A 26,182-nucleotide genomic window follows, 5' to 3' on the forward strand; every position below is an offset into this window, starting at 1 on the left:
GGCTTTAAAGGTCAAAACCAGCTCCTTAAACCTGATCCTGTACTCCACCAGGAGCCAGTGCAGCTGGTAAAGCACTGGGTGAATGTGATCCCGCGGCAAGGACCCCGTAAGGTGCCACACATTCTGCACCCGCTGGAGTTTCTGGGTCAGCTTCAAGGGCAGCCCAGCTTAATTAATTGCCCACCCTTCACCCTAAGGTCCTTGGAGAAGCCCCCGGGTCCAGTCCTTGAGACAGCCAATCCAGAGGCTCATTGGGGAGAAAGGGGGGGGGGAATATACATTTCACAAAGAAAACAAAGGTAACAGATCCAGGCCTTGCAGAGGATGGAACACTGGGTGCCTGACTCGCAGAGTAGGGCCACTTCTCTGGAGCTGCTGCCAACCTGGGCTGGGGAGGGAGGGAGGACAGCAAGCTTCTTCACGGGGAAGTGTGAAGGGGCTCCCTGGCTGGAGGGATGTGAATGGCAGGAGGAGGGGGCAGGCTCCCCTGCTGCTCGCCTGGGGATGCTTGCTGCTCGCCTTAGGTGCGCAGATGAGAAGCCAGCCACAAGCCTCTGCTGGTGGGCAAAGCGTCCTCTGCAAAAGGCTGCCTTTTGCAGGGGGAATGTTCAGGGGCAAAACGAAACAAGCACAATGCGTTCTGCCGGCCTCCACAGTGCCGAGGACTCTGAAGGGCCAAGCGGTCAGGTGCTTGGAGCGACGAAGGTCCTTGCAGGCCAAAAATCCTCTTAACCTGGGACTGTGTTTTGCCACTGGCGGCTGAGCTCCAGGGTTATAGGCCAGTGGCTAAGTAGGGCGGAGGCTGCAGGGAATGTACTCAGGTCCTTTGAATCATAGCGTTGGAAGGGACCCCCAGAGGCATCTAGTCCAGCCCCCTGCAGTGCAGGAGTCTCAGCTAAAGCATCCATGACAGACAACTGTCCAACCTTTGCTTAAAAACCTCCCCTCCACACAGAGCAGGTTCTCTACCTGGAATAACAGGAGCTTGTCAGCAAAGAGTTTGAAAAATCAACAAATACTTTCTCTTTTCCCATAGCCCCCTTTCCCCCCATCTGTGGCTCAGGTGTTAAGACACCTTCGTGTTTGTTTTCCGTTTGCAGGATTTGTGGCACTGATAACAATGGTGTGCTTTTTATTTTGAAAAAAGTGTCTGTGTGTGTGTGTGTGTGTGTGTGTGTGTGTGTGTGTGTGTGTTTTCTTACTACCATGTTACGGAGAAATCATTTCTGAGGATCTTGAGAAACACCATTGTGAGAGCAGCCTGACCTAATTTTGACAGCGAATGGGGCGAGAGTCGTACTGGTAGGCAGCATAGCTGGGCTTCCTCCGGGAACGACTCTGTGAGGCTTGGGAGATGTGATTCTTCCTGGCAGAACAGTCTGGTGGAGCAGGCAGCGGCATCATCCTGATAATGGCAGCGGGAGGGGGGAGAGGATGGGGGGGACAGTGCTGGGCAACAAAGCCCATCTCCTCCTCCTCCCCCTCCATTTCGCTGGCATTCAAACGGAAGGCTGTTGTTGTTGGACAGCTTTCGGCTCTGCTCATATTTTGCTCCCTCCTTCCTGCAAGGAAGCGTGCACGGAGCGTTGCGGTTGTGGAGGAGCAGAGCGGAAGCGCAGGATGCTGTGGAGGGCATCATCCCAGCCAGGCCTCTTGAGAAGGTCAGCTTCCCTTTGGTGGGAAAGTGGGGCTTGAGAACCTAGAGCTGGTGTCAAGAAGAAGAAGAGTTTGGAGTTGATATCCCGCTTTATCACTACCCAAAGGAATGTCAAAGCAGCTGACATTCTCCTTTCCCTTCCTCCCCAGAGGAGGCAGGGCTGAGCCGGGTTCTCAGGTGGCCAAGGGCGTTCCCTGCCATCAGCACCGCTGAGAAGAATTAAGAACTGCAGAACAAATGGTGCAAGGGATGGCTCAGGTTGCAGAATTCGCATTTCCCTTGCTCTGTTTTGTTTTGTGTACATGCAAGAGGTACACGCAGCCCCATGCAAGGAGCAACCTGAGAGCCCCATTGGTCAGGCCCACTGAGCCAAGATGCCTGGCCTGGCTAGCTGCTTCACAGAATCATAGAATTGGAAGATACCCCTAAGGGTCATCTAGTCCAACCCCGGCAATGCAGGAACCCCTGGCAGATGGTCCTCCAACCTCCTCTCTCTCTCTACTGTACCTTCCTCTCTGGCCCCCAGTGGCTGCTCTTAACGCAATTTGCTCTTTGAAAACACATTTCATAGAATCATAGAATCATAGAGTTGGAAGAGACCACAAGGGCCATCGAGTCCAACCCCCTGCCAAGCAGGAAACACCATCAGAGCACTCCTGACATATGGTTGTCAAGCCTCTGCTTAAAGACCTCCAAAGAAGGAGACTCCACCACACTCCTTGGCAGCAAATTCCACTGTCGAACAGCTCTTACTGTCAGGAAGTTCTTCCTAATGTTTAGGTGGAATCTTCTTTCTTGTCGTTTGGATCCATTGCTCCGTGTCCGCTTCTCTGGAGCAGCAGAAAACAACCTTTCTCCCTCCTCTATGTGACATCCTTTTATATATTTGAACATGGCTGTCATATCACCCCTTAACCTCCTCTTCTCCAGGCTAAACATGCCCAGCTCCCTTAGCCGTTCCTCATAAGGCATCGTTTCCAGGCCTTTGACCATTTTGGTTGCCCTCCTCTGGACACGTTCCAGTTTGTCAGTGTCCTTCTTGAACTGTGGTGCCCAGAACTGGACACAGTACTCCAGGTGAGGTCTGACCAGAGCAGAATACAGTGGCACTATTACTTCCCTTGATCTAGATGCTATACTCCTATTGATGCAGCCCAGAATTGCATTGGCTTTTTTAGCTGCCGCATCACACTGTTGGCTCATGTCAAGTTTGTGGTCAACCAAGACTCCTAGATCCTTTTCACATGTACTGCTCTCAAGCCAGGTATCCGTTGCAGGGCGGGTATCCGTTCCGTGGGTCTAAGATACACATCTGGGCTGCATCCAGTGACGGTGTGCAGTGTGGGTACACGATTGGCGGGGGGGCAGGAGGATCTGTGGCCCTGCCTTGCAGTTCGTCCAGCTGTCAGCACCATGCGAGTCCAGAGACCACAACATCAACACAGGGAGATCTTGGGGGCTGGAGAGTAGGAAGAGGCATTTGTCAACACGAGAGATCTTTGAGCAGAGCATCTCCGTAGGGAAAAGGTGGGAGGAGAACCTGTTGCCCGGCAACCAACTCCGCTGAGCATCATTGCAGGGAATTCTCTTCTCCAGAGCAAAGATCTGCAAGGCACCTCCTTTGGTGGCATTTAGGAAGGATCCGTTACCATAGCTCCCCATGTTCATCTTCGCCCCACAAAAGGGAGCTATGGTGGTTGCTCTCTTGGCTTAGAATTCCCAAATCACGAATTGGCAGTCATCTACACCCTGACGCACCCACCCACCCCGGGGCCAGCTTCCTCCCTTCATGCCCAGAGTGGGCAGGGGACCAGGAGGTCTTCTTTTGTGATGCTACCCTCCATGCAGGACAACCTTGGTCCGCTGGCCAGTGGCCCATGGAAAGTTGATGTCCTGGACTGGCTGGATGCTGAGGAGTGATGGGAGGGCACCAGTTGGGGAACCCCCAAGAAAACCCCCAAAGGAAGAAGGCTCAGAGCCAGGGGGTCGGTGGTGGGGTGATATTGCCTGGTCAGAGGGAGCAGACTGGGAGGAGAAGGTGCCGGAAGCAGAAGAGGCAACAGGATTCAGTGAGCAGGAAGAGTCTGTAGCAGAAAGCAGTGCAGATTCAGAGGCAGCAGTTAAAGCAGGAGGCCAAGAGGCAGAAATCAGTCAGGCTGGTGAAGAAGCCAGGGGGTCTCCCCCTCCTGCTGCAACAAGCTCTCCTCCCAACTGGTCTCCCAAGACCAGGAGAGATATGAAGCAGGGGGAGCAAAGATAGAGACATGGGCATAGTCTCAGATTCCTTGGGAAGGGCCTGCGGTGGGGGAGGAGATTTAGGCAGCTGTGGGAAGGCAGGGAACCTCAGTCCCCACAACTGCCCCATTGGGGCAAGATCTCCTGCTGTGCTCTAGGTCTGGCCTCCTGAGAAGACCTTGTTTCCATTAATAAAGAGTTGGCTCCACTTATGCCATGTGATTATTGCTGACCTGCTCCTGAAGGAGCGTCTCCAACCCCATCATTCTGCCCAGACACTGAGATCCAGCGCCGAGGGCCTTCTGGTGGTTCCCTCACTGCAAGAAGCAAAGCTACAGGGAACCAGGCAGAGGGCCTTCTCAGTAGTGGCACCCGCCCTGTGGAACGCCGTCCCATCAGATGTCAAAGAGATAAACAACTACTTGACATTAAAAAGACATCTGAAGGCAGCCCTGTTTAGGGAAGCTTTTAATGTGTGACATTTTAATGTATTTTTAATCTTTGTTGGCAGCCGCCCAGAGGGGCTGGGGAAACTCAGTCAGATGGGTGGGGTACAAATAATAAATGATGATGATGATGATGATGATGATGATGATGATGATGATGGAGTGGCTGGCCAGACTGATAGTTGTTTTGCATGCAGAGGGTCCTGGGCTCAGCCCCCACAGCGTCTCTGGGTTAAGGCTGGCCACCCCCCTGCCCTGTCCAAACCCTTGAGAGCTTCTACTGACCAGTGTCCTAAGCGCTGCTGAGCCGGGTGGACCCAGAATGGTCTGACCTAGCCCAAGGCAGCTCCCTGCATTGTGGTGCCGGTTGCCTGCCCTGCTGGGTCTGGGGAGGTGGTGCCAATCAAAGGAGCTCTCTGGGCAGCCTCAGCTGCGAGGAAATGTCGCTTGCGCTTGTTTGCCTTGCCAGAGTAGCCGAGCTGATGATGAGCTCAGACCCGAGGTCATTTCTGCCTGAAAGCAGGGAGTGCCCTTTTAAAGGCTGGAAGTAATTTTCCACAATGTTATCAGCACGATATGAAGAGGAGCTGGCGTAATAGGCGGAGAGTGACCCAAGGGACTGTAATATCTGGGAAATTAATTCCACGCCGTCTCAGTTACGGCCTTTCGAGGGTGGCTGCTTTGTGAGCATGCAGCCCCTCTTCCATTTTTGCACACGGGCGAACTGTGCGGCAAGCTCATCCGTGTCGTAAGTTGCTGAAGGATGCTGCGAAATCTCAAGGAAGGGCTGGCTGGCAGGGGAGTCTGCCGGCGCTGCTTGAAGCTCTCCACTATCCTACCTAATGATCTTGGTTTGCTTCAGGGAAGAGAAGTGTTCCCAAACTGCTTTAGGTCCCTTCCTTGGTTCCATCAACTCATCCCCAGCGCTTGTCCCACAGAAAGCATCGTTCAGAATAGCAGCATGCACCACGGCAGATGGCAACACCGTAAAATTCAGAACGGTGAATTCCACATGGATTCAAAATCCCGTTAAAACTATTTAGCTTAGTTAATTCAACAAAAGTGATGAACTTCATCCCATGAAACCAGCTTTCCAAGGTCATTTCCCACGTTTCCTCCTAGCACCGCCCCCCCCCAGGTAATTCAATCTCACATGCACCCCTAGATATTAGGAAGAACTTTCTGATGGCAAGAGCCGCTTGGCAGTGAACCAGGTGACCTCAGAAGGTGGTGGGCTCTCCTTCTGGGGAGGTTTTTAAACAGGTTGGATGGCTGTGATCCCTGCATGTCGGGGTTGGACTAGATGACCCTCGGGGTCCCTTCCATCTCTAAAATGCTGTGATTCTTTGGGTGGTCTGGCTGAGGATGCTTCTTTCAGGGGTGCTTCCTCCAGTATATTCCAGGGGGAGAAGTGGGAATGGAAACAAAGCATGAGATAATGTTTTAAAAAGACAGAAAGGGAGGGGAACCCCAATTTATTGGTCCCCGTTTGATGGATGAAAAGCTTTCTTGAGTAATGGAAGACAAAGATGAGTCCCTGACGGGGGCTGTTCGTCATCCCATCCAGATGATCCCCAGACTACCAACCACAAGGCATCATTTAGCATTTAATATTGTCTGAGTCTCTCAATCTAGGAGGGAGGAGGGGGAGGAAGAGAGATGAGAAGATGAGAAATAGTCAGCCCTCTGTTGAACTGAGAAGCGTTTTTTAAAAAGCCCAGGATGCCCTGCCACATCACAGAGAATGCTGAAACATGACCCCTGGATTGCACAAGGGCCATGTGGTCCAGTGGGTGGAGCACACCATTTGAATGCAGAGAGGTCCCAGGTTCACTCACCCCACACCCGTCTCTCTAGGGAGGGCTGGGGAAAAACTCTTGCCGGAAATCCTGGAGAGCTCTTGAAATTCAGCGCAGGGGAGAAATCCTGTTCCGTTTGCCTTCCTGACTCCTTGGCAGCTGGCCTTTGGAATTCTCACTTCTCCAGATTTTGTGATGTGGCTCCTGACCAGATAAGACAAAACCAGGCAGAAATGTGTGCTGCGGGGGGGAAGCTACGTAAAATGCGCACGGTGGCGACAATAACTGTAGAAGCACGGGTGGTGTTAGCAGGCATTGCTTGCGAAAGCAAAAATGTGTCTGTCAGGGAAAAGGGCACACAAAGGGGCATGGCTCTGGAGAACGGAGACCCTTTTCAGTTTTTTGTGAGTCTTTTAAAAACAATCCAAACCGTTGCAGAATTGGGGAGAATTTAAGCTTGGGAAAATGAGCAAGCTTGGGAAAAGAAATTGAATCATCTGGTGTGCTTTTTGCTTGTTCTTAAATCTCCTTTTCTGAAGGATTGTTCTTCTCCGACCAATCCAAGAGAACCTTTTATTAAAAAAGAAGAAGGGAAATATAGATATCTCTCCCCACTGCAGTAAGGCTCTCTGGACCAGCACTCACCCCAAACTGCTCTCTGGGCCTGGATAATCAGAAGCAGCTTCCCTCCTGCAGCTGCATCACCCAAAGATCGTGTCTGTTCACAGGAAAAGAGACATGCACACGCACTCACACAGAGAGACGTCCCAGCTTGTTCCAATTATGACAGCAGCAGTTATGCTTTTGTTCCAAAAGCACAACACGGTCGCTTCATGAAGACTGGCAATGCCTGAACCTCCTGCCAGGGAGAGAGGGAAAGTGTGTGTGTGTGTGTCTTTTGTCTTTAGACAAATTCATGGAGGAGGAGAAGGGCTCTCCGTGCCTACTCTGCTCTGCCTCCACCTTCAGAGGCAGTAAATGCTTCTGAATCCCAGTTCCTGGAAACCCCAGGAGGGGAGTCTCAGTGTTAGAAACTCAGATATATAACTGAATTGCCAAATGGCACCCTAAACTTAGGTTAAAGGTAAAGGTAAAGGGACTCCTGACCATTAGGTCCAGTTGTGGCTGACTCTGGGGTTGCGGCGCTTGTCTCGCTCTATAGGCCGAGGGAGCCGGCGTACAGCTTCCGGGTCATGTGGCCAGCATGACTAAGCCGCTTCTGGCGAACCAGAGCAGCACACGGAAACGCCGTTTACCTTCCTGCTGGAGCAGTACCTATTTATCTACTTGCACTTTTGACGTGCTTTTGAACTGCTAGATTGGCAGGAGCAGGGACCGAGCAACGGGAGCTCACCCCGTCGCGGGGATTTGAACCGCCAACCTTCTGATCAGCAAGTCCTAGGCTCTGGGGTTTAACCCACAGCGCCACCCGCGTCCCTTAAACTTAGGTTATGGTCGCCAAAATGGAATCAAAACCTCCAAGTGTCCCTATTTTCCAGGGATGTCCCTGATATAGAGAAGCCATCACGGTTTCCGATTTAATGTCCTGCTATTCCTTAGAACGTCCCTATTTTCATCGGAGAAATGTTGGAGGGTATGGAGTTATTTGACCCCCGAGCCATCTGAAGGCAGCTCTGTATAGGGAAGTTTTATAATGTTTCATGTTTTGTTACATGTTTATATATGTTGAAAGCTGTCCAGAGTGCTGGGGCAACCTAGTAAGATATGTGGGGTATAAATAGTAAAATTATTGTTGTGGAATGGGACGTCCCTGTTTTCATTGTGGAAACGTTGGAGGGTGTGTCGAATGCCTAGGTGCCTTTGTTTTTTATTTTGCAGAGGAGTGTTGTTGATGTTGTTTTCATTTCTATACCGCATTATAGTTGAAAGAACAAGTCTCAAGGCGGTTTGCAAGCACGTTAAAACATCAAATACAGTTATATCTCATGTTACGTTTGCTTCAGGTTGCGCATTTTCAGGTTGTGTCCCGTGGTGACCCGGAAGTACCGGAAAAAGTTACTTCCGGGTTTAACCACTCGCGCACGCGCAGACACGCAAAAAGATGTCACAGCATGCGCAGAAGCGGTGAATAGCAACCCGCACACGCGCAGACGCGGGTTGCGTTCTTTTCAGGTTGCGAACAGGCCTCCGGAACGGATCCCGTTCGCAACCAGAGGTACCACTGTAAAACAATCCAGAATAAAACATAATCAAGCTTCAAGGAAAATATTTCGGGTCCATCTCTAAATGACTCTTTGCTTTCTCCATTTGCCAGCCTGGCACCCAGAGATCTCCATGTGGTTGCCATCAGACCTGTGCCTATTGTAAAACGCGCCTGGCGCCTGGCTAATTTCTAACACTGGAGAGATGGCATGGTGCTTGAATCCTTGCATCAGTCCTCTTTGGAGCATCTTGTTGAACAGGATGCTGGACTCAATGGGCCACTGGCCTGATGCTGTTCTTCCCCCGAGAGCCAGTGTGGTGTAGTGGTTAAGAGCAGTGGACTCGTAATCTGGGGAACTGGGTTCGCATCTCCGCTCCTCCACATGCAGCTGCTGGGTGACCTTGGGCCAGTCACACTTCTCTGAAGTCTCTCAGCCCCACTCACCTCACAGAGTGTTTGTTGTGGGGCAGGAAGGGAAAGGAGGTTGTGAGCCACTTTGAGACTCCTTCGGGTAGTGATAAAGCAGGATATCAAGTCCAAACTCTTCTTCTTCTTTTAATGCATCCTTGTGAAACTGAATAAGGTTGTTACGGAACGGTGTGCGTGTTTGCCTTCCGAGATGGATTTCTTTGGGTCTCCTCCAGAGCAGATGGCGCATGTTGCTGGGTCTGTTAGTGCCAGTTAGAGTGTGCCTCTAAGTGCAAATAAGTGTGTAATTGGCAGAGGTGTGTTTACGGCGGCATGTGGTGCCGGCGGTTTCCAGTTTCACTCTTTAATCCATTTAGTTAGCCTGCTCCTGCCGCAGGGGCCTCCCAGGAGCCAGATGTCGGTGAAATTGCAACGCAGGCAAGGAGGAGAGGCGGGCAGAAACCCTTTCAAGACACCCCCCACAACACCCGCCTGCCCCGGGAAACACCCCCTGGGAAGGAGGGAGGCTTCGATGCATAGAGTAGCCAGTGGGGGAGAGTGAGAAATAGTTACATCCCTGCCAACGGAAGCGCATTGGCTGCATGCGGTGACCTATATAAGTGTGCTAGATGCAGGGGTATGTAGAGCAGTAGGCCCCTGAGCTTGCAGCCAGTGAGCAGCGAAAGGCGGTCAGGAGGCCTCATTGCTTCCTTCCCCCAGCGGCCCCCCACCCTTCCATGCCGCTCACAGAGGGGCCTTCATCCATCCATCTATCCATCCATCTCCTCCTTGCGTGTATTTTCATTTAGCGGGCCTCAAAAGACATAACAAAACATGAATACAGGTAGAGAGCAGGAGACAACTCCCAAACCAGAATTCTTAGAAGGGAAAGATTAAAAGAGAGATAAGGAGGGCTTCCAGTGGTCCATCGGCTGATAATGTATATAAAGATTATTCAGAATGCTCAGTCCAGGATCATGTCCAGCTGTTCCTCAGTCTGCCAGGTGGTGTTTCAAGCGAAACAATTTTTTAAATAAAGCAAGTAAATTCACAGATGAGTAGCACTCCAAACCCTCTCTCCCTCCCGGAATTATCCCCAGAGACCGGTGGGACTTTTTGTTCCCTCGCTTCCTTGAGTGGCCATGTCTGGAAGCGTCTCTCTTGCGCAAGCAGCTGTTTCATCCAAGGTGGGCAATTTCCAAAGAAAGCTTATTTTGCTGGTGAGCTGAGTTGGACCGTAGCAGCAGTAATCCCACAGATTACAATATGCAGAAATTGGCTTACCTCCAAGGGCTCAGTTTAACGGGATTGTGCATCTGTTGGACGGGAAGTTTGGCCTAATGGATCGGCAAAATCTACCTTGTTGCAATTTAAACTCACTGATGCAGATCTTTTCCCCGGGAGAGGGGCTGAACAGCAATTCCCCACTTCCTCATCTTTCCACCATCCTTTTATTTGAAAATTGTCAGCATATCTGCATGCAGACACTCCTTCTCTGAAGGCAAAACATTTTCCCGCTCCCTTGATGCAAGAACTCGCCAGAGTCAGCAGATGGAACAGGGGGCTCCTTCGGATGACAACCTTATTAAGCATTCATCCTGATGTGTTTGTGGAGTGGTTATATGGCAATGATAGATAGATAAACTTTATTCACATTAGCCAATGGCCATAGCAACATAAAACAAGCAATATACAGTGGTACCTCAGGTTACATACGCTTCAGGTTACATACGCTTCAAGTTACAGACTCCGCTCATCCATAAATAGTACCTTGGGTTAAGAACTTTGCTTCAGAATGAGAACAGAAATCGTGCTCCAGCGTCACAGTGGCAGCAGGAGGCCCCATTAGCTAAAGTGGTGCTTCAGGTTAAGAACAGTTTCAGGTTAAGAACGGACCTCTGGAACGAATTAAGTACTTAACCCGAGGTACCACTGTATACAATTAAAAAAGACAACAATGGGTAAAAAGGACAATCAAATGACCAAGATTATCATTCAGATTGTTGTTGTTGTTTAGTCGTTTAGTCGTGTCTGCCTCTCCGTGACCCCCTGGACCAGAGCATGCCAGGCCCTCCTGTCTTCCACTGCCTCCCGCAATTTGGTCAAACTCATGCTGGTAGCTTCGAGAACACTGTCCCACCATCTCGTCCTCTCTCGTCCCCTTCTCCTTGTGCCCTCCATCTTTCCCAACATCAGGGTCTTTTCCAGGGAGTCTTCTCTTCTCATGACGTGGCCAAAGTATTGGAATCTCAGCTTCAGGATCTGTCCTTCCAGTGAGCACTCGGGGCTGATTTCCTTAAGAATGGATCGGTTTTGTTCTTCTTGCAGTCCATGGGACTCTCGAGTCTCCTCCAGCACCAGAATTCAAAAGCATCATTCAGATAGTGGCCCTTAATCTCATTGCACCCTCGATCAACCTAGCAACCTTTGCTGTTGTCATTTTGATCTGATAACAGAAAGAACAGTGTGGCCTCAGATGGGCGGCCTGGGATGGTAAGTAGGAGTGGGGTGATGATCTCGTTCCTCAGATCTTTATAAAGGGGACAGGACAGGAGAACATGAGCCACTGTTTCCAGATTGCCATCTCCACAGGGGCAGAGTCGTTTCTCAGTTGGGATCTTTTGGTATCGGCCCTCAAGTACGGCAGAGGGCATCACATCCAATCTGGCCAGTGTGAAGGCACATCTGTATTTTGGGATAGTTAATTTATACAAATATGGTGCCAGGGAATCAAACTGGGGGGGGGGGCATACCAAGGACAGAGTTTCTTTATAATGGCCAGATTGTTCTGTTGCTCTCAGTCCTTCAGACGCTGTCCAGTTAGCCTTTTTGCTTTAATAAGCCCATCGTGAGAAGCTGATGTGGGTGGAGTCCGCAGGAGAGGAGTTTTTGGTGCACAATTTTGGACCACACACTTTTATGAGGGTCTTGTGTCACTAAGGGCAGTAGACCGGGTGGATTATATGGCAATGAACATCCCTCCTCATTTGGTTTGGGGGTGTTCTCAGAAAAAATACTGCTCCTTTTCCCTTGTGGGGTATTCCAGAGCCCATATAGAGTCCTTAAGTGGTTTCCCTATTGGTAGGAGAAAACAACAGACTCCAACCAGAGTATATCGAGAAGCAAAACAGCTAGTAAGCCTGATCTTTATTAAACTGTTGCAACAGGGTCCCTGCTCCCCACATGCAGGAGGAAGGAGGAACCCAGAACAATGGTGTGCAAGCTCTTATATAGACTTTTGAAATTGCCCACCCTGTAGCCCAAGTCGTTGTTGTTGTTTAGTCGTTTAGTCGTGTCCGCCTCTTCGTGACCCCCTGGACCAGAGCACGCCAGGCACTCCTGTCTTCCACTGCCTCCCGCAGTTTGGTCAAACTCATGCTGGTAGCTTCGAGAACACTGTCCCACCATCTCGTCCTCCCCTTCTCCCCTTCTCGTCATCCCCTTCTCCTTGGGCCCTCCATCTTTCCCAACATCAGGGTCTTTCCCAGGGAGTCTTCTCTTCTCATGAGGTGGCCAAAGTCTTGGAGCCTCAGCTTCAGGATCTGTCCTTCCAGTGAGCACTCGGGGCTGATTTCCTTAAGGATGGAGAGGTTTGATCTTCTTTTGATGTGTTTGATCTTCTTGCAGTGCATAGGACTCTCAAGAGTCTCCTCCAGCACCATAATTCAAAAGCATCAATTCTTCCCAAGCCCAAGACCACCCCCCAAAACATCATACATACATCACAGAAGGAGGCGATCTACAGCAGAACTCCTTTCTGCCAGGATACCTGATCAGGATACCTGGGCAGCCTGGCCATTCTTTTGTGATGGTTAATACTTCAGTTCCTGAATCCAGGTCACAGGCTCTCCTTATTCATACACAAATACGCCCTTAAGACAGGAGTTGCAAGCAAAAAGACAAAGGGAAGGCTTTCTCCATTTCCTCCCTCCTTGCAGAGAAATATATTGAGGTCATTTTGTGAGAGTCAAAATGGCTCTAGGATTGTTCTCCTGTACTATTTCAGACACAAGGTTTATATACTTATGTATGTGTTTGCCTTGTACATTTATGAACGTTTATTTTATATTTGGGACCTAAGATTTCTTATAACAGAGGTGTTCTGATGTCTTCTCGTTACTCGTTTGTTCATCCAACATTTTGCAATGCGTCTCCCCCATCATTTTCCAAACTGCAAAACATTTGTTTCTTCCTTAAAGTGGATTCCACAAACTGTCTTTCCTCAGTATGGGCTTGAACCTCCGCCCCCTGTCTCTGGAGGTGCCCTGACTCTGCTCCTTCATACCAGTCTGAACTGGTGGTGACCAGGAATGAGACCTTGGGGCCGCAGGAGATTGCTCAGTGAAGATGTTCCTAGTCTCTGCTTCATGTTTCTTAACCACTTACTGATGCACAAGAATCCTTCTATAGCTGTTAAGCTTACTCAGTCTTCGGTGAAGTACTTTGTCCAAAGCTTTTTGAAAGGCTGAGGCCAACTGCATCACCTTCCATCTATTTGCTTGTTGACACGAGACAGGGTTTCCTTACCCTTGCAGAAGCCATGCTGTTTCTGCTTCGGCAAGCCTTGTTCTTCGATAGGCTTCATAATTCTACCTTTAAGGAAGTCTTCCACCCTGGCTGAGGCCGCTGGGAGTTGGAGTCCAACAGCCTTATGGAGAGCTGCAGATTCCCTTCCTTGGAATATAGGAAGCTGCTTAGACTAAGGGAGCCTCCAGATTCTCTGTATTTTGTGGGAGGGATTCAGAAGCATCCCAGAACTTTAAAGGTAAAGGGACCCCTGACCATTAAGGTCCAGTTGTGGCCGACTCTGGGGTTGCGGCGCTCATCTCGCTTTACTGGCCGAGGGAGCCGGCGTACAGCTTCCGGGTCATGTGGCCAGCATGACTAAGCCGCTTAGTCCAGAGCAGCGCACGGAAACGCCGTTTACCTTCCCGCCGGAGCGGCACCTATTTATCTACTTGCACTTGACGTGCTTTCAAACTGCTAGGTTGGCAGGAGCAGGGACCGAGAAAAGGGAGCTCACCCCGTCGTGCAGATTCGAACTGCCGACCTTCTGATTGGCAAGTCCTAGGCTCTGTGGTTTAACCCACAGCGCCACCTGCATCCCTCCCAGAACTTTAGGTAAAGGTAAAGGGACCCCTGACCATTAGGTCCAGTCGTGGCCGACTCTGGGGTTGCGGCGCTCATCTCGCTTTACTGGCCGAGGGAGCCGGCGTACAGCTTCCAGGTCATGTGGCCAGCATGACTAAGGCGCTTCTGGTGAACCAGAGCAGCACACGGAAACACCATTTACCTTCCCCCCAGAGCAGTACCTATTTATCTACTTGCACTTTGACGTGCTTTCGAACTGCTAGGTTGGCAGGAGCAGGGACCGAGCAACGGGAGCTCACCCTGTCGTGGGGATTCGAACCACCAACCTTCTGATTGGCAAGTCCTAGGCTCTGTGGTTTAGACCACAGCGCCACCTGCATCCCTCCCAGAACTTTACATGTGTGCAGCGGAGCAAAAGCAGTCTGTCTGGCAGGAAGAGCCATTTGGCAACGGAACGGACCACCTGTCTTGGACTCTCCTTCCCTGGAGGTTTTCAAGCAGAGGTTGGATGCCCAGCTGCCAGGGCTTTTTCAGCTGTGATTCCTGCATTGCAGGAGGTTGGTCTGGATGACCCTCAGGGTCCCCTCGAGCTTTACAACCCTATGATTCTGCGATCCCCAGCAACCGGGCTTCTGAGGCAGCCTGGCTCTAAATATAGCCACCCGTGTGGGAGGCAGCCGAGCCCATTGACAAAGGCCAGGGTGAGGGGACCGAGAAGGGGTGGGCGATGGTGGCCAGGCTTACCCTTTGCCGGCGGTGGGGGGGTTGTCGATGGGCATGGGGAGTGCATGTTTGCTTTCCCAAGGCCCGTGAGATGTTATGAGAGCTGACAGGGACCTCCTGTGGGAGAGGAGGGAGGGAGGCGGGTGTTTCGAGAGGAAGCTGGTGGGCTGTATCATCCCCCGGGAGCTTGGCAGTCTCTGACAAGGACTCTGCCCGATTGTGCGGGTGAGCTGCGCTGCCTTTTTTTCCTCCTCTTACTCCATTTGGGGAAAATCCTGGAGTGGAATCTGATGCTCACTAACCATGAGGCGATTATTTCTCAGAACGCCAAAATATTTGGGGACAGGCTATTTTGGCACCTGAAGAATTCATTGTTGTTCTTGCTGTTGTTGAGTCATGTCCGCCTCTTCGTGACGCCCTGGACCAGAGCATGCCAGGCACTCCTGTCTTCCACTGCCTCCCGCAGTTTGGTCAAACTCATGCTGGTGGCTTCGAGAACACTGTCCAGCCATCTCGTCCTCTGTCGTCCCCTTCTCCTTGTGCCCTCCATCTTTCCCAACATCAGGGTCTTTTCCAGGGAGTCTTCTCTTCTCGTGAGGTGGCCAAAGTCTTGGAGCCTCAGCTTCAGGATCTGTCCTTCTTCCAGTGAGCACTCAGGGCTGATTTCCTTCAGAATGGAGAGGTTTGATCTTCTTGCAGTCCATGGGACTCTCCAGAGTCTCCTCCAGCACCATAATTCAAAAGCATCAATTCTTCGGCGATTAGCCTTCTTTATGGTCCAGCTCTCACTTCCATAAATCACTACGGGGAAAACCATAGCTTGAACTAGAGGTTTTTAGGCAGAGGTTGGATGGCCGTCTTAGTTGAGATTCCTGCTTTGCAGGGGTTGGACTAGATGACCCTTAGGGTCCCCTCCTGTTGCGTTCGCAAAGTAAAGGAAGGATTGAACTCTGATTAATAAGAATACACACAGAGACTTGAACCAGCAAGACTCTGGGAAGGGTGCGTATAACCGTGTCTCTCTGTGCTTGTCCGTCAGATCTCCGCAGCCCGCAGCCCAGGTAGTTTTATTCACAAAAAACCTTTTTCAGAGCGTTTGTAAGAACCAATCAGATTTCTTTTGAGCATTTCCACAAACCCACGTGGGGCGAAAGTTAAACTACTAAAACTAATTAAGCACAAATATTTTGGGGGTAAACAAAGAACAGAACTACAAAGAAGAGCATCTGGCAACCCCGGAGGTAATAAACAAGCAATACCTAAGATCATCGTCCTAAGATTCAAATAAACTTGACCACTATCTTTATGGCCCAGGATGCCTGCCTGGCTGTCGAAGTGTGTACGTGACTCGTGAAGAAGAGGGGAATGGGCAGTAGAGGCAAGAGGGCATCAAAAGGGCATGAATGTAGAATCTTATGGGATTTAATCAGAAATTATCGTCAATATATCAAACCCAGTCAACACAATGTCTTCATCGTGGACACGATGGCTTGATGTATATTTTATAATTCCTCATGGTAATCCCATCTGATCTCTACACCCTCCCGCTCTACAATGCTACGATTCTGTGATCTTCACAATCAAAGCCGAGTGGCTTTCTTCAGTCCACATCTTCCCTAGTTCTCTGCCCATGGAATCCTGAAATAATAATAAGATATAATAATAATAATAATAATAATAATAAAAAAATACCCCGTCCTCCCCGGCCAGAGCTGGGCTCAGGGCGGCTAACGCCAATAAAATTACAGTAAAAACATAATGGGGGGGGACCGATTTAAAATACAGGTTAAAATGCAATTTAAAATGCAGCCTCATTTTAAAATAGCCGATAAATTAAGACCGTAAGGGGAGGGAAACATAAGGGTCAGACCAAGTCCAAACCAAAGGCCAGGCGGAACAGCTCCGTCTTGCAGGCCCTGCGGAAAGACATCCCTGAGTTGCCCCAACTCAGAACCCGAGCTTTCCTTTGCAAAGAAAACAACTTCTTTGCCCCCCATGAATGGACAGAGAGCGCCAGGGGGCAGGTTCACATGCCCCCATAGCTCCTGCCAGATTCCCTCTCCATGGGGGGGTGTCTCATTGGGGGCGGCTTTCTCCATGCAAAACCCCCAGTCCCTGACTGCCTTGAAAGCCACTTGCCTGCCAGCCTTCCAGGTGGGGGCTTCCGCCGCTGGGGTTTGTGTGGGGAGGGGGCTGCTCTGGGCAAGAAGGGAAGGGTGCCTTGCAAGCTGGGGCTGCAGCTGTCCTGCAGGCGGCGGAGGCAGCTGTGGAGCCCGACAGCTGTGCGGAAGGAAGGGAGGGAGGGAGGAAAGACGGAGAGACGTGGTCCTGGCGTTGGGCCAGCCCAGCGTGGGATGTGTCAGGACCAAGGCCTGGGAACAGGCGCCCAAGGGGCACGGTGCCCACAGCTCCTTCCTGGCCAGAGGTCGGCAGGCCAGGTGGGCATGACCTGCGTATGAGGGACGGTGGCTGGGGGCATTCTTTCTTTTTAAAAAATATTTTTATTAGGAATTTCAACATAACAGTTTATCAAAAACACATCATCCTGATTCCCCCCCCCCCATTTTTCCCCTCCCCCCAAATAAAAAACCCTTCCCCCCCCCCAGACTTCCCTCAGCTCCTCTCTGGTTTTTCAGCACATGTTGTTGTTGTTTAGTCATTTAGTCGTGTCCGCCTCTTGGTGACCCCCTGGACCAGAGCACGCCAGGCACTCCTGTCTTCCACTGCCTCCCCCAGTTTGGTCAGGCTCATGTTGGTAGCTTCAAGAACACTGTCCCACCATCTCGTCCTCCGTCGTCCCCTTCTCCTTGTGCCCTCCATCTTTCCCAACATCAGGGTCTTTTCCAGGGAGTCTTCTCTTCTCATGAGGTGGCCAAAGTCTTGGAGCCTCAGCTTCAGGATCTGTCCTTCCAGTGAGCACTCAGGGCTGATTTCCTTCAGAATGGAGAGGTTGGATCTTCTTGCAGTCCATGGGATTCTCCAGAGTCTCCTCCAGCACCAGAATTCAAAAGCATCCATTCTTCGGCGATCAGCACATGTTATTCTCTGCATATTATAAAACTGTAAAGATCCTTAATTTATCTATCTATATATTACCAATAAAAAGTTTGTGTATGTTTATTCAAAGCCTGCCAAAGAGCCCAGTTCATTTTGTTGATTCTTTAAGTACTTTGCAAAAGGTTCCCATTCTTCTTTCAAGTCACAGTTGTCCTTGTCACGTAGTTTGTGTGTCGCCAATTCCGCCTAGTCCATCAGTCTCTCTTGCCACAGTGCTGGGGGCATTCTTGGACTTTGCCAGTCCTTGTTCACAGCTCTGGAACTCGGTGCGGAGAAAGGCAGCACCACCAGGTCCTCTCCTCTGGTTCCAGCCCTCTGCCTCCCCACCAACACTCGGCTGGTCCTCATAGGCAGGAAATCCCCACGCGCCTGATGGATGCCAAACCCTGCAGAGATCTTCCCTGGGCAGCTCGTTCCGCTGAGAAATCTGCTGACTGAAATCTTCGCCTTCCTCCCCCCCCCCCATTTTTTTTATTGGTTTTCCAAATTTATAGCAAACAAATAAAACAAGAACATCAAAAACAAACATTTATCTTAATTATAATAATTCCACTTTTGTTAACATTGTTAAGTGACTTCCTCAAATCCCCCTGGCTGAGTTTCCATATAAATCATTGTAGCAGTTTTCCAAAACTATTTTCTCATAAAATTTACTTAGTCAATTAACATCTTTCTTTCTTTTCATTTTAACTTTAAACTTAATATTCTACAACATCACATATTTAAATTCTAGGCCTATCTGATATTCGCAAGTAATTCTATTTAGATTACCTTAACATATTTAACTAGATAGTCTTTGAATTTCTTCCAATCCTCTTGGTGCTCCTCCTTCTTCTGGTCGCAGACTCTTCCGGTCAGGTCGGCTAGCTCCGAAAAATCCATCATCTTCATCTGCCATTCCTCCACTGTTGGTACTTCTTGTGTTTTCCAATTTTTGGCCAGCAAAATTCTAGCAGCAGTTGTGGCATACAAAAACAATCTAACATCTTTCTTGGGGAAGTCTTCGCCTTGCTTTTGTTGCATCTTGTATTTTGTGTGTTTCTCATCAGGGGTCACCGCACAGGTGCTGTTGAGATGTCATCCCTGTCTTACTTACTGTGCTGGGATCCTAGAATCATAGAATTGTAGAGTTGGAAGGGTTTCAAATCTTGCTTTGCTTTGGTGTCTCAACCTTGTAAAGCTGTTGTTTAGTCATTTAGTCGTGTCCGACTCTTCGTGACCCCCTGGACCAGAGCACGCCAGGCCCTCCTGTCTTCCACTGCCTCCCGCAGTTTGGTCAAACTCATGCTGGTAGCTTCGAGAACGCTGTCCCACCATCTCGTCCTCTGTCCTCCCCTTCTCCTTGTGCCCTCCATCTTTCCCAGCATCAGGGTCTTTTCCAGGGAGTCTTCTCTTCTCATGAGGTGGCCAAAGTATTGGAGCCTCAGCTTCACGATCTGTCCTTCCAGTGAGCACTCAGGGCTGATTTCTGTGCATTCTCTTTTCCCTCTTACATGCCCAAAAGGAGCCTGGAGCTAGACTGGGAGGCCCAGCAGCTCTGCCACACAGGTCCATGGAAGCCACTTGCAAACCATGGCTTCAGGTCCTGTTTGCTTGCTTTCGGTGGTAAACAAACCATAGTTCAGCTGCCGTGCATGCACAGCACTTAATACTAAGCCGTGGCTTGATAAACCATCATTTTCCTTCTCTTTCCTTTCTCCAGGCGATGGAGAGCAAGTTGCTGATTGGCGGAAGGAACATCATGGACCACACCAACGAGCAGCAGAAGATGCTGGAACTGAAGAGGCAGGAGATTGCAGAGCAGGTAGACAGACGGGCAGGGTGGGAGCAGGGCCACTGACAACCCCTCCTGCCTTTCCTCCCCTCTGCTGGCTGATGAATGTGGCCCTCACCAGCCCACTGCAGCCATAGTTGGCGGCCCTTTAAAACACACCTGTCCCCTTCCTTCCAGGCCTCTGCAGGAGAGAAGCAGAGCCTAGGCGCTGGGCTGCAGTCCGCAAGCCCTTGACGGCGGCCATCTGTGGCCGTTGGGTCTCCAGTTTGCTCCCCTTCTTGTAGGCTGCAAATCTGGTGTCACTCCCCCAGGAGCGTAGCCAGGTGCTCAGGACACCTCGGGCATAAAGCCGGCATATGCTGATGTCAAGGAGCTGTCGAGTGAGCCCAGGTCATCTACAGGGCAGGAAAGAACGGCAGGCACGATTAGCTTTTTATTAACAGAAAATTCTGTATTTTTCAGGGACACGGGTGGCGCTGTGGGTTAAACCACTGGGCCTAGAACTTGCCGATCAGAAGGTCGGCGGTTCGAATCCCCGCGACGTGGTGAGCTCCCGTTGCTCGGTCCCTGCTCCTACCCACCTAGCAGTTCGAAAGCACCTCAAAGTGCAAGTAGATAAATAGGTACCGCTCCGGCGGGAAGGTAAACGGTGTTTCCGTGCGCTGCTCTGGTTCGCCAGAAGTGGCTTAGTCATGCTGGCCACATGACCCGGAAGCTGTACGCCGGCTCCATCAGCCAATAAAGCGAGATGAGCGCCGCAACCCCAGAGTCGTCTGCGACTGGACCTAATGGTCAGGGGTCCCTTTACCTTTACTACTACTACTAAATTATTATTTATACCTCGCCCTCCCCGCCCAGAGCCGGGCTCAGGGCGGATAACACGAGTAAAATTACAGTAAAAACATAATGGGGGGAAAGGGGGAGAGAAAAGGGGGGGAAAACCAATTTAAAATACAGGTTAAAATGCAATTTAAAATGCAGCCTCGTTTAAAAAGTCAAAACCGTAAGGGGAGGGAAGCATAAGGGTCAGACTGAGTCCAAACCAAAGGCCAGGCAGAACAGCTGTGTCTTGCAGGCCCTGCGGAAAGATGTCAAGTCTCTCAGGGCCCTAGTCTCTTGTGGCAGAACATTCCACCAAGTTGGGGCCAGTGCTGAAAAGGCCCTGGCCGTAGTTGAGACCAATCTAACCACCTTGTGACTTGGGACCTCCAAAGTCCTTAAGGTCCTCCGTGGGACATACCAGGAGAGGCAGTCCCGTAGGTACCAGGGTCCTGAGCTATATAGGGCTTTAAAGGTCAAAACCAGCACTTTAAACCTGACCCTGTACTCCACCGGGAGCCAGTGCAGCTGGTAAAGCACTGGATGAATGTGAAGTTTGCAGGTGGAAGGGTGTCTTGCGGCACACCCAGCTCCGCCCGCCCCCCCCCCCAGGCAGCGTGTTTCAGAATGCAAAAGCACGGGTGAGGGTCTGCAGGTGGGGGTTTCAGCTGAGAAGCCCCTGACCCACACAGGCTTTGCTGGCCTCAACCCACAGAAGCGGCGGGAGCGTGAGATGCAGCAGCAGGTGCTCTTGCGGGACGAGGAGACCATGGAGCTGCGGGAAACATTCACCTCCTTGCAGCAGGAAGTGGAGATCAAGACCAAGAAGCTGAAGAAGGTGAGCAAGGGTGGGAGCGTGGCCAGAGGGGGCGGCGGGAGACGGGGGGGTCCCTCCTTCTCCGTAGCTGCAGTCTGAGGCACAACGCAAGAGCCCAGGTCAAGGCTTCGCTTGCCAGGGATCGGGACCCAAGCCAGAGACATTTTTTTCAAAAGTTTTTTAGTTATACTTTTCAAATTTATACATTTCATTAGTTTTACGATCCACTGAACATTTCAAAATTTGATTTCCTTCCCCCTCTTTTCTACGGTTCCTTAAATTTATTTTTTAATATCTTCTGCATATCCAAATTAACTTAACTTGCTCATTTAATTATCTACTGCAAATACATACCCTTATAAAACTGCAGGTTGTTGCAATAATCCTGCCAATGTTTTTATCTGTTTGCAATTTATCTGTAAATATTGAATAAACCATTTCCTTTCTTTTATAAAAAGTTTGTTATTTGTTTGTTATTTCTTATTCTTCTGGTAAGTTTCGCCTTTCCGCATATTCCATAAGTTTTTGTATCAATTCTTCCTTTGCTGGGACTTCTGCTTCTTTCCATTTTGGGGCGAGTAACATTCTTGCTGCTGTAGTAGCATACATAAATAAAATTCTATACAATTTAGGTAGTTCTGTCTCTATAATTCCCAAAAGAAAAGCTTCTGGGTGTTTTTTTAAATAAAAGTTATTTTGAACATCCTTTTCAATTCATTATATATCATTTCCCAGTAAGCTTTAACCTTACGACAAGACCACCACATATGATAAAAAGAACCTTCTTTCTCTTTAAATTCCCAACACTTATTTGATTTAGATTTATACATTTTTGCCTATTCACTTGGTGCTAAATACCATTGATACATCATTTTCATATAATTTTCTCTTAGACCATAACATGCTGTAAATTTTACATCCGTATTCCACAATCATTCCCATGCTTCCATGTCTATCTATTGCCCAATGTATCCTTGAGGATTTTACTTGCTCATCCTCCCATTCCAATAATATTTTCTGCATTTTAGACAACACTTTTACATTACATTCCAACAGGTCTCTCTCCAGTTGTGATATTTGTTCCCCAAACCCTCGTATCACAACTTTCTTAAATACTTCATTCAAATGATGATACAGTGGTGCCTCGCAAGACGAAAAGAATCCGTTCCGTGAGTCTCTTCATCTTGCGGTTTTTTCGTCTTGCGAAGCAAGCCCATTAGCGGCTTAGCGGATTAGCGCTATTAGCGGCTTAGCAGGCTTAGCGGATCAGCTGATAAGCGGTTTAGCGGATCAGCTGATAAGCGGCGGATCAGCTGATAAGCGGCTTAGCGGATCAGCTGATAAGCGGCTTAGCGGATCAGCTGATAAGCGGCTTGGCGATCAGCTGTTAAGCGGCTTAGCGGCTTGGGAAAAAGGGGGGGGGAAAGGAAAAAAATCCCGCAGGAACTCGCAAGACATTTTCGTCTTGCAAAGCAAGCCCATAGGAAATTCGTTTTGCGAAGCACCTCCAAAACGGAAAACCCTTTCGTCTAGCGGGTTTTCCGTCTTGCGAGGCATTCGTCTTGCGGGGCACCACTGTATTGTAACCATGTTGTGAATTTCCCAGATAATTCCTTAAATTTAATTTGTACTCTGTTCCCTCTTGTTTTAATAAATTTCTATAAGTCGTCCGCCCTTCTGTCAATTTGGCCTTCAGTGCCCATGGTAGCTTCTGGCATGGTGAAGGGCACATTGGCTGGCAGTGGCACAACGGCCGTTCCCCTAAACGAGCGATGCCCATGGACTATATGGAACTTGCCGAACTGACCGGGAGACTCCAAGACCAGAGAGAAGAGATGGTGGAAGAAGACTGGAAGAAGTTTAAGGAATATTTGAAAAAATATGTTAATATTTAAACCCTAGAATAGCTTTGGAAGTGGATATAGGCTGTAGGGTTAGAAGTAGAAGATAGGGTATTTTAAAACAGTATTATTTGTAAGTGATAAAATGTGAAGTTATTTTAACTATGATTAAAAAAAAAGAAGGTTAGAAATTATGATATATGTAAACTGCTAAAGATGAAGTAAAATGAAAATAGGTGGGACTTGAGGAAGTCAACAACGTTTAGAAAATAAGAATTTGTTCGTATTGTTTGTCTTTTCTGTCTGTGTTTTTTATTTGTGTTATAAAATGAATAATATTTTTTTGGAAAAAAATAAATAAACGAGCAATGCCCTTTTTCTCGCCCCGACAGCTCTATGCAAAACTCCAGGCTGTGAAGGCTGAGATCCAGGACCAACACGACGAATACATCCGCGTGCGGCAAGACCTGGAGGAGGCACAGAATGAGCAGACGAGGGAGCTGAAGCTCAAGTGAGTGTCTGGCAGGGCTCAGCCGGCAGCAGCAGTAGCAGCAGGGGAAGCCCAGCCCAGGAGGAGCCCAAGCCAAGGTTGCCCCTGCCTGACCTCCTCCTGCTGCCCCTGACACTCTCAGGGGCTGGTGGTCTGGAGGCCTGAGGGGGTGGGCAAGCGTGCCTCAGGTTGGGGGAGCCAAGCCAGAGCCCGCAGCTTTTTAGGAACAGGTGAGACTCTACAGTGGGACCTTGGTTCTCAAACGCCTTGGTACTCAAACAACTTGGATCCCAAACACAGCAAACTGGTTTGCAAACTTTTTTTGGGAAGCTGAACATTTGAGTGCTACGCTGAGGTCTCTCGGTTTTTGCTGTTTACTTTGCGTTTTTGTGGCTCTTTTTCATTTTGTTTTTGTGACTGTGTGGAACCCAGTTCAGCTACTGATTGATTGATTGTGTGACTGCAGTACTGTGGTACCTCGGGTTAAGAACTTAATTCGTTCCGGAGGTCCGTTCTTAACCTGAAAATGTTCTTAACCTGAAGCACCACTTTAGCTAATGGGGCCTCCCACTGCTGCTGCGCCGCGGCGGCACAATTTCTGTTCTCATCCTGAAGCAAAGTTCTTAACCCGAGGTACTATTTCTGGGTTAGCAGAGTCAGTAACCTGAAGCGTCTGTAACCTGAAGCGTCTGTAACCCGAGGTACCACTGTACATTGTTGATTGCTTTCATTTTATGGATCATTTTATAGATAGTAAAACTCATGTCAAACTGCTGTTTTAGGGGTTGTTTTTAAGTCTGGAATGGATTAATCCACTTTGCATTACTTCCTATGGGAAAGCATGCCTTGGTTTTGGAACGTTTTGGTTTTGGAACAGACTTCCGGAACGGATTAAGTTTGAGAACCAAGGTACCACTGTATTGGCCCTTAGTGTTACCTAAGCCCCCTCCCTAAACTGGACGCTGCAGTACCTCGTTCTGGCCACCTATGGTGGGGGCGCTGGAGGGCAGCGGGTGGCCAGCCAGCTGATCCCTCCCTGGCGTAGGAGGAAGGTGAGGGGGTTGACTTGTCATCTCACCTTGCTGGGCCCTGGGATGAGATGTCAAGGGCTCTGAGTAGCAGCGTTGGGATGGGGAGAGTCGAGTGTCCCTGGAGGGGGCAACGGAACAAGAGGGCTCCAGAGGGAGGGGTCCGTAGGGAGGACTTGAAGGAAGGCAGGGGAGCCAGAAGGATCCCGAGAGAGGGGGATGTTGCTGCTGCTGCTCTCGGAGTGAGGGTGGAAGTTGTTTTGAAGACCAGGTTGACGTCTCAGTGCAAATGGGGTCAAACTGCTTTAGCACAGCTCCTTGTTGTAGGAATGATCGCTGGGTATGGAGACACTTTCACCTGCGGGCAGCCTCAGCTGTCCACACACGTGACCTTGGGGTGTGGAGCACACTCCCCCCCCCACAGACAAAGCCACAGCTGTCTGAACATCATGCCCTCTATCTAACCTTTGCTCTCTTAGTGGTCTGTCTGTGACCTTTGTCTCCTTCGTCATACATGGTTCAAGGGGAAACTGACGCGGTGGAAACAGGTGCCAAAATAACTTGGTATCACCCCACGATCTCGGGACTGGAAGATGTGTAAAGGTCACAGTCCAAAATGTATCTGACTGGTTTTGCATATTGTGCTAATAAAAGGAGCCTCCGCAGAGCTAGCTGGCAGCTTGCTCCTGCGCAGCTCGCCTGCATTACCAACTCCTGCCTCATGTCCTTCACTTCACTTGTAGGGGATGTCCTAAAATGTGAGAACACAAGCAGAGCCAGGCAGCTGGATCTGGCCCATCTAATCAGGCATCCTGTTCTCACAGTGGCCAACCAGATTCCTACACTGGTATGACCAGTTCACACTTTCCAGAACAAGTGATAAAATAAATCCAGTGTCGCTCACTTAGTCACCCACCTGTTTTCATTGGCCCCCAAGCTGTCCCCGCCTTCTTTTCCCAGCCATGTGGGGAAAAATAAAAATCTGAAATCCCCACGTGGGCAGACCCCCCCGTTTCCCTCGGCAGCCTGCCTCCTGCTGTCGCTGCCCGTTCAGTCTTTGCTCAGGTATGTGTCAGGCGCTCATCCTCCTCTTGAGTAGGACCCTGGCAGAGATACATGCCCGACTGGCATGTTCCCTCCCTCCTGGTCCATCGTTCAGGAGCTTCAAAAACTTTCTTTTGCCCGAACATCACAGCGATTGATGCCGGCAGACACCGGCACACTTAGGGATCCGCAGAGTCTGCACAGTTTGCGTGACAGACCTCAGCAACTCAGCATTTTGGCTAATCTACTTTATTTAAATCTAAACACACACGAAGCACTGCAACATGGCTCCCTCTCTCTCTAGCATCAGACAGCAAAGAGAGAGAACAAAGGACAATAGTTCCACTTCACGGAACACAGGAACACAAACATCCTGTCTCCGTCACTTCCCACTGTGGAGTCAAAACATACACCGTCATGTGATAGACAGCAATCCCATGACTGCAAACAGGGAGCAGGAATTCTAACAGTTCACACATTTCAGAACAAGTGATAAAATAAATCCACTGTCGGTCACTTAGTCACCCACCTGTTTTCATTGGCCCCCAAGCTGTCCCCGCCTTTTTTTCCAGCCGTGTGGGAATAAATAAAAATCTGAAATCCCCACGTGGGCAGATCCCACCCCCCTGCCTCCTGCTGAAGCTGCCCGTTCCATCTTTGCTCAGGTATCTGATCATTGAAAACTTCATCCCCCCCGAAGAGAAGAACAAAATCATGAACCGCCTTTACTTTGACTGCGAGGAGGACCAGTGGAAATTCCAGCCCTTGGTGCTCACGCCAGGAAGGTGA

General features: G+C 49.7%; 1 protein-coding gene and 1 long non-coding RNA gene across 3 annotated transcripts in view; both read left to right on the forward strand.

The window, feature by feature from the left end:
- Positions 1-26,182, forward strand: part of LOC310758952 — a 95,527-nt gene that overhangs the window by 59,554 nt on the left and 9,791 nt on the right. The window lies entirely within an intron of this gene.
- Positions 1-26,182, forward strand: part of KIF3C (kinesin family member 3C) — a 43,923-nt gene that overhangs the window by 7,950 nt on the left and 9,791 nt on the right. For both annotated transcript variants that reach the window (XM_083605111.1, XM_083605110.1), the window contains exons 2-5: positions 19,283-19,384; positions 20,889-21,011; positions 23,224-23,342; positions 26,059-26,178. In XM_083605111.1, the coding sequence (XP_083461237.1) occupies positions 19,283-19,384; positions 20,889-21,011; positions 23,224-23,342; positions 26,059-26,178 (464 nt within the window). The remainder of the gene's footprint in view (positions 1-19,282; positions 19,385-20,888; positions 21,012-23,223; positions 23,343-26,058; positions 26,179-26,182) is intronic.

This window comes from Podarcis filfolensis (genome assembly GCF_964270895.1).
Source record: "Podarcis filfolensis genome assembly, chromosome: 3".
NCBI lineage: Eukaryota > Metazoa > Chordata > Lepidosauria > Squamata > Lacertidae > Podarcis > Podarcis filfolensis.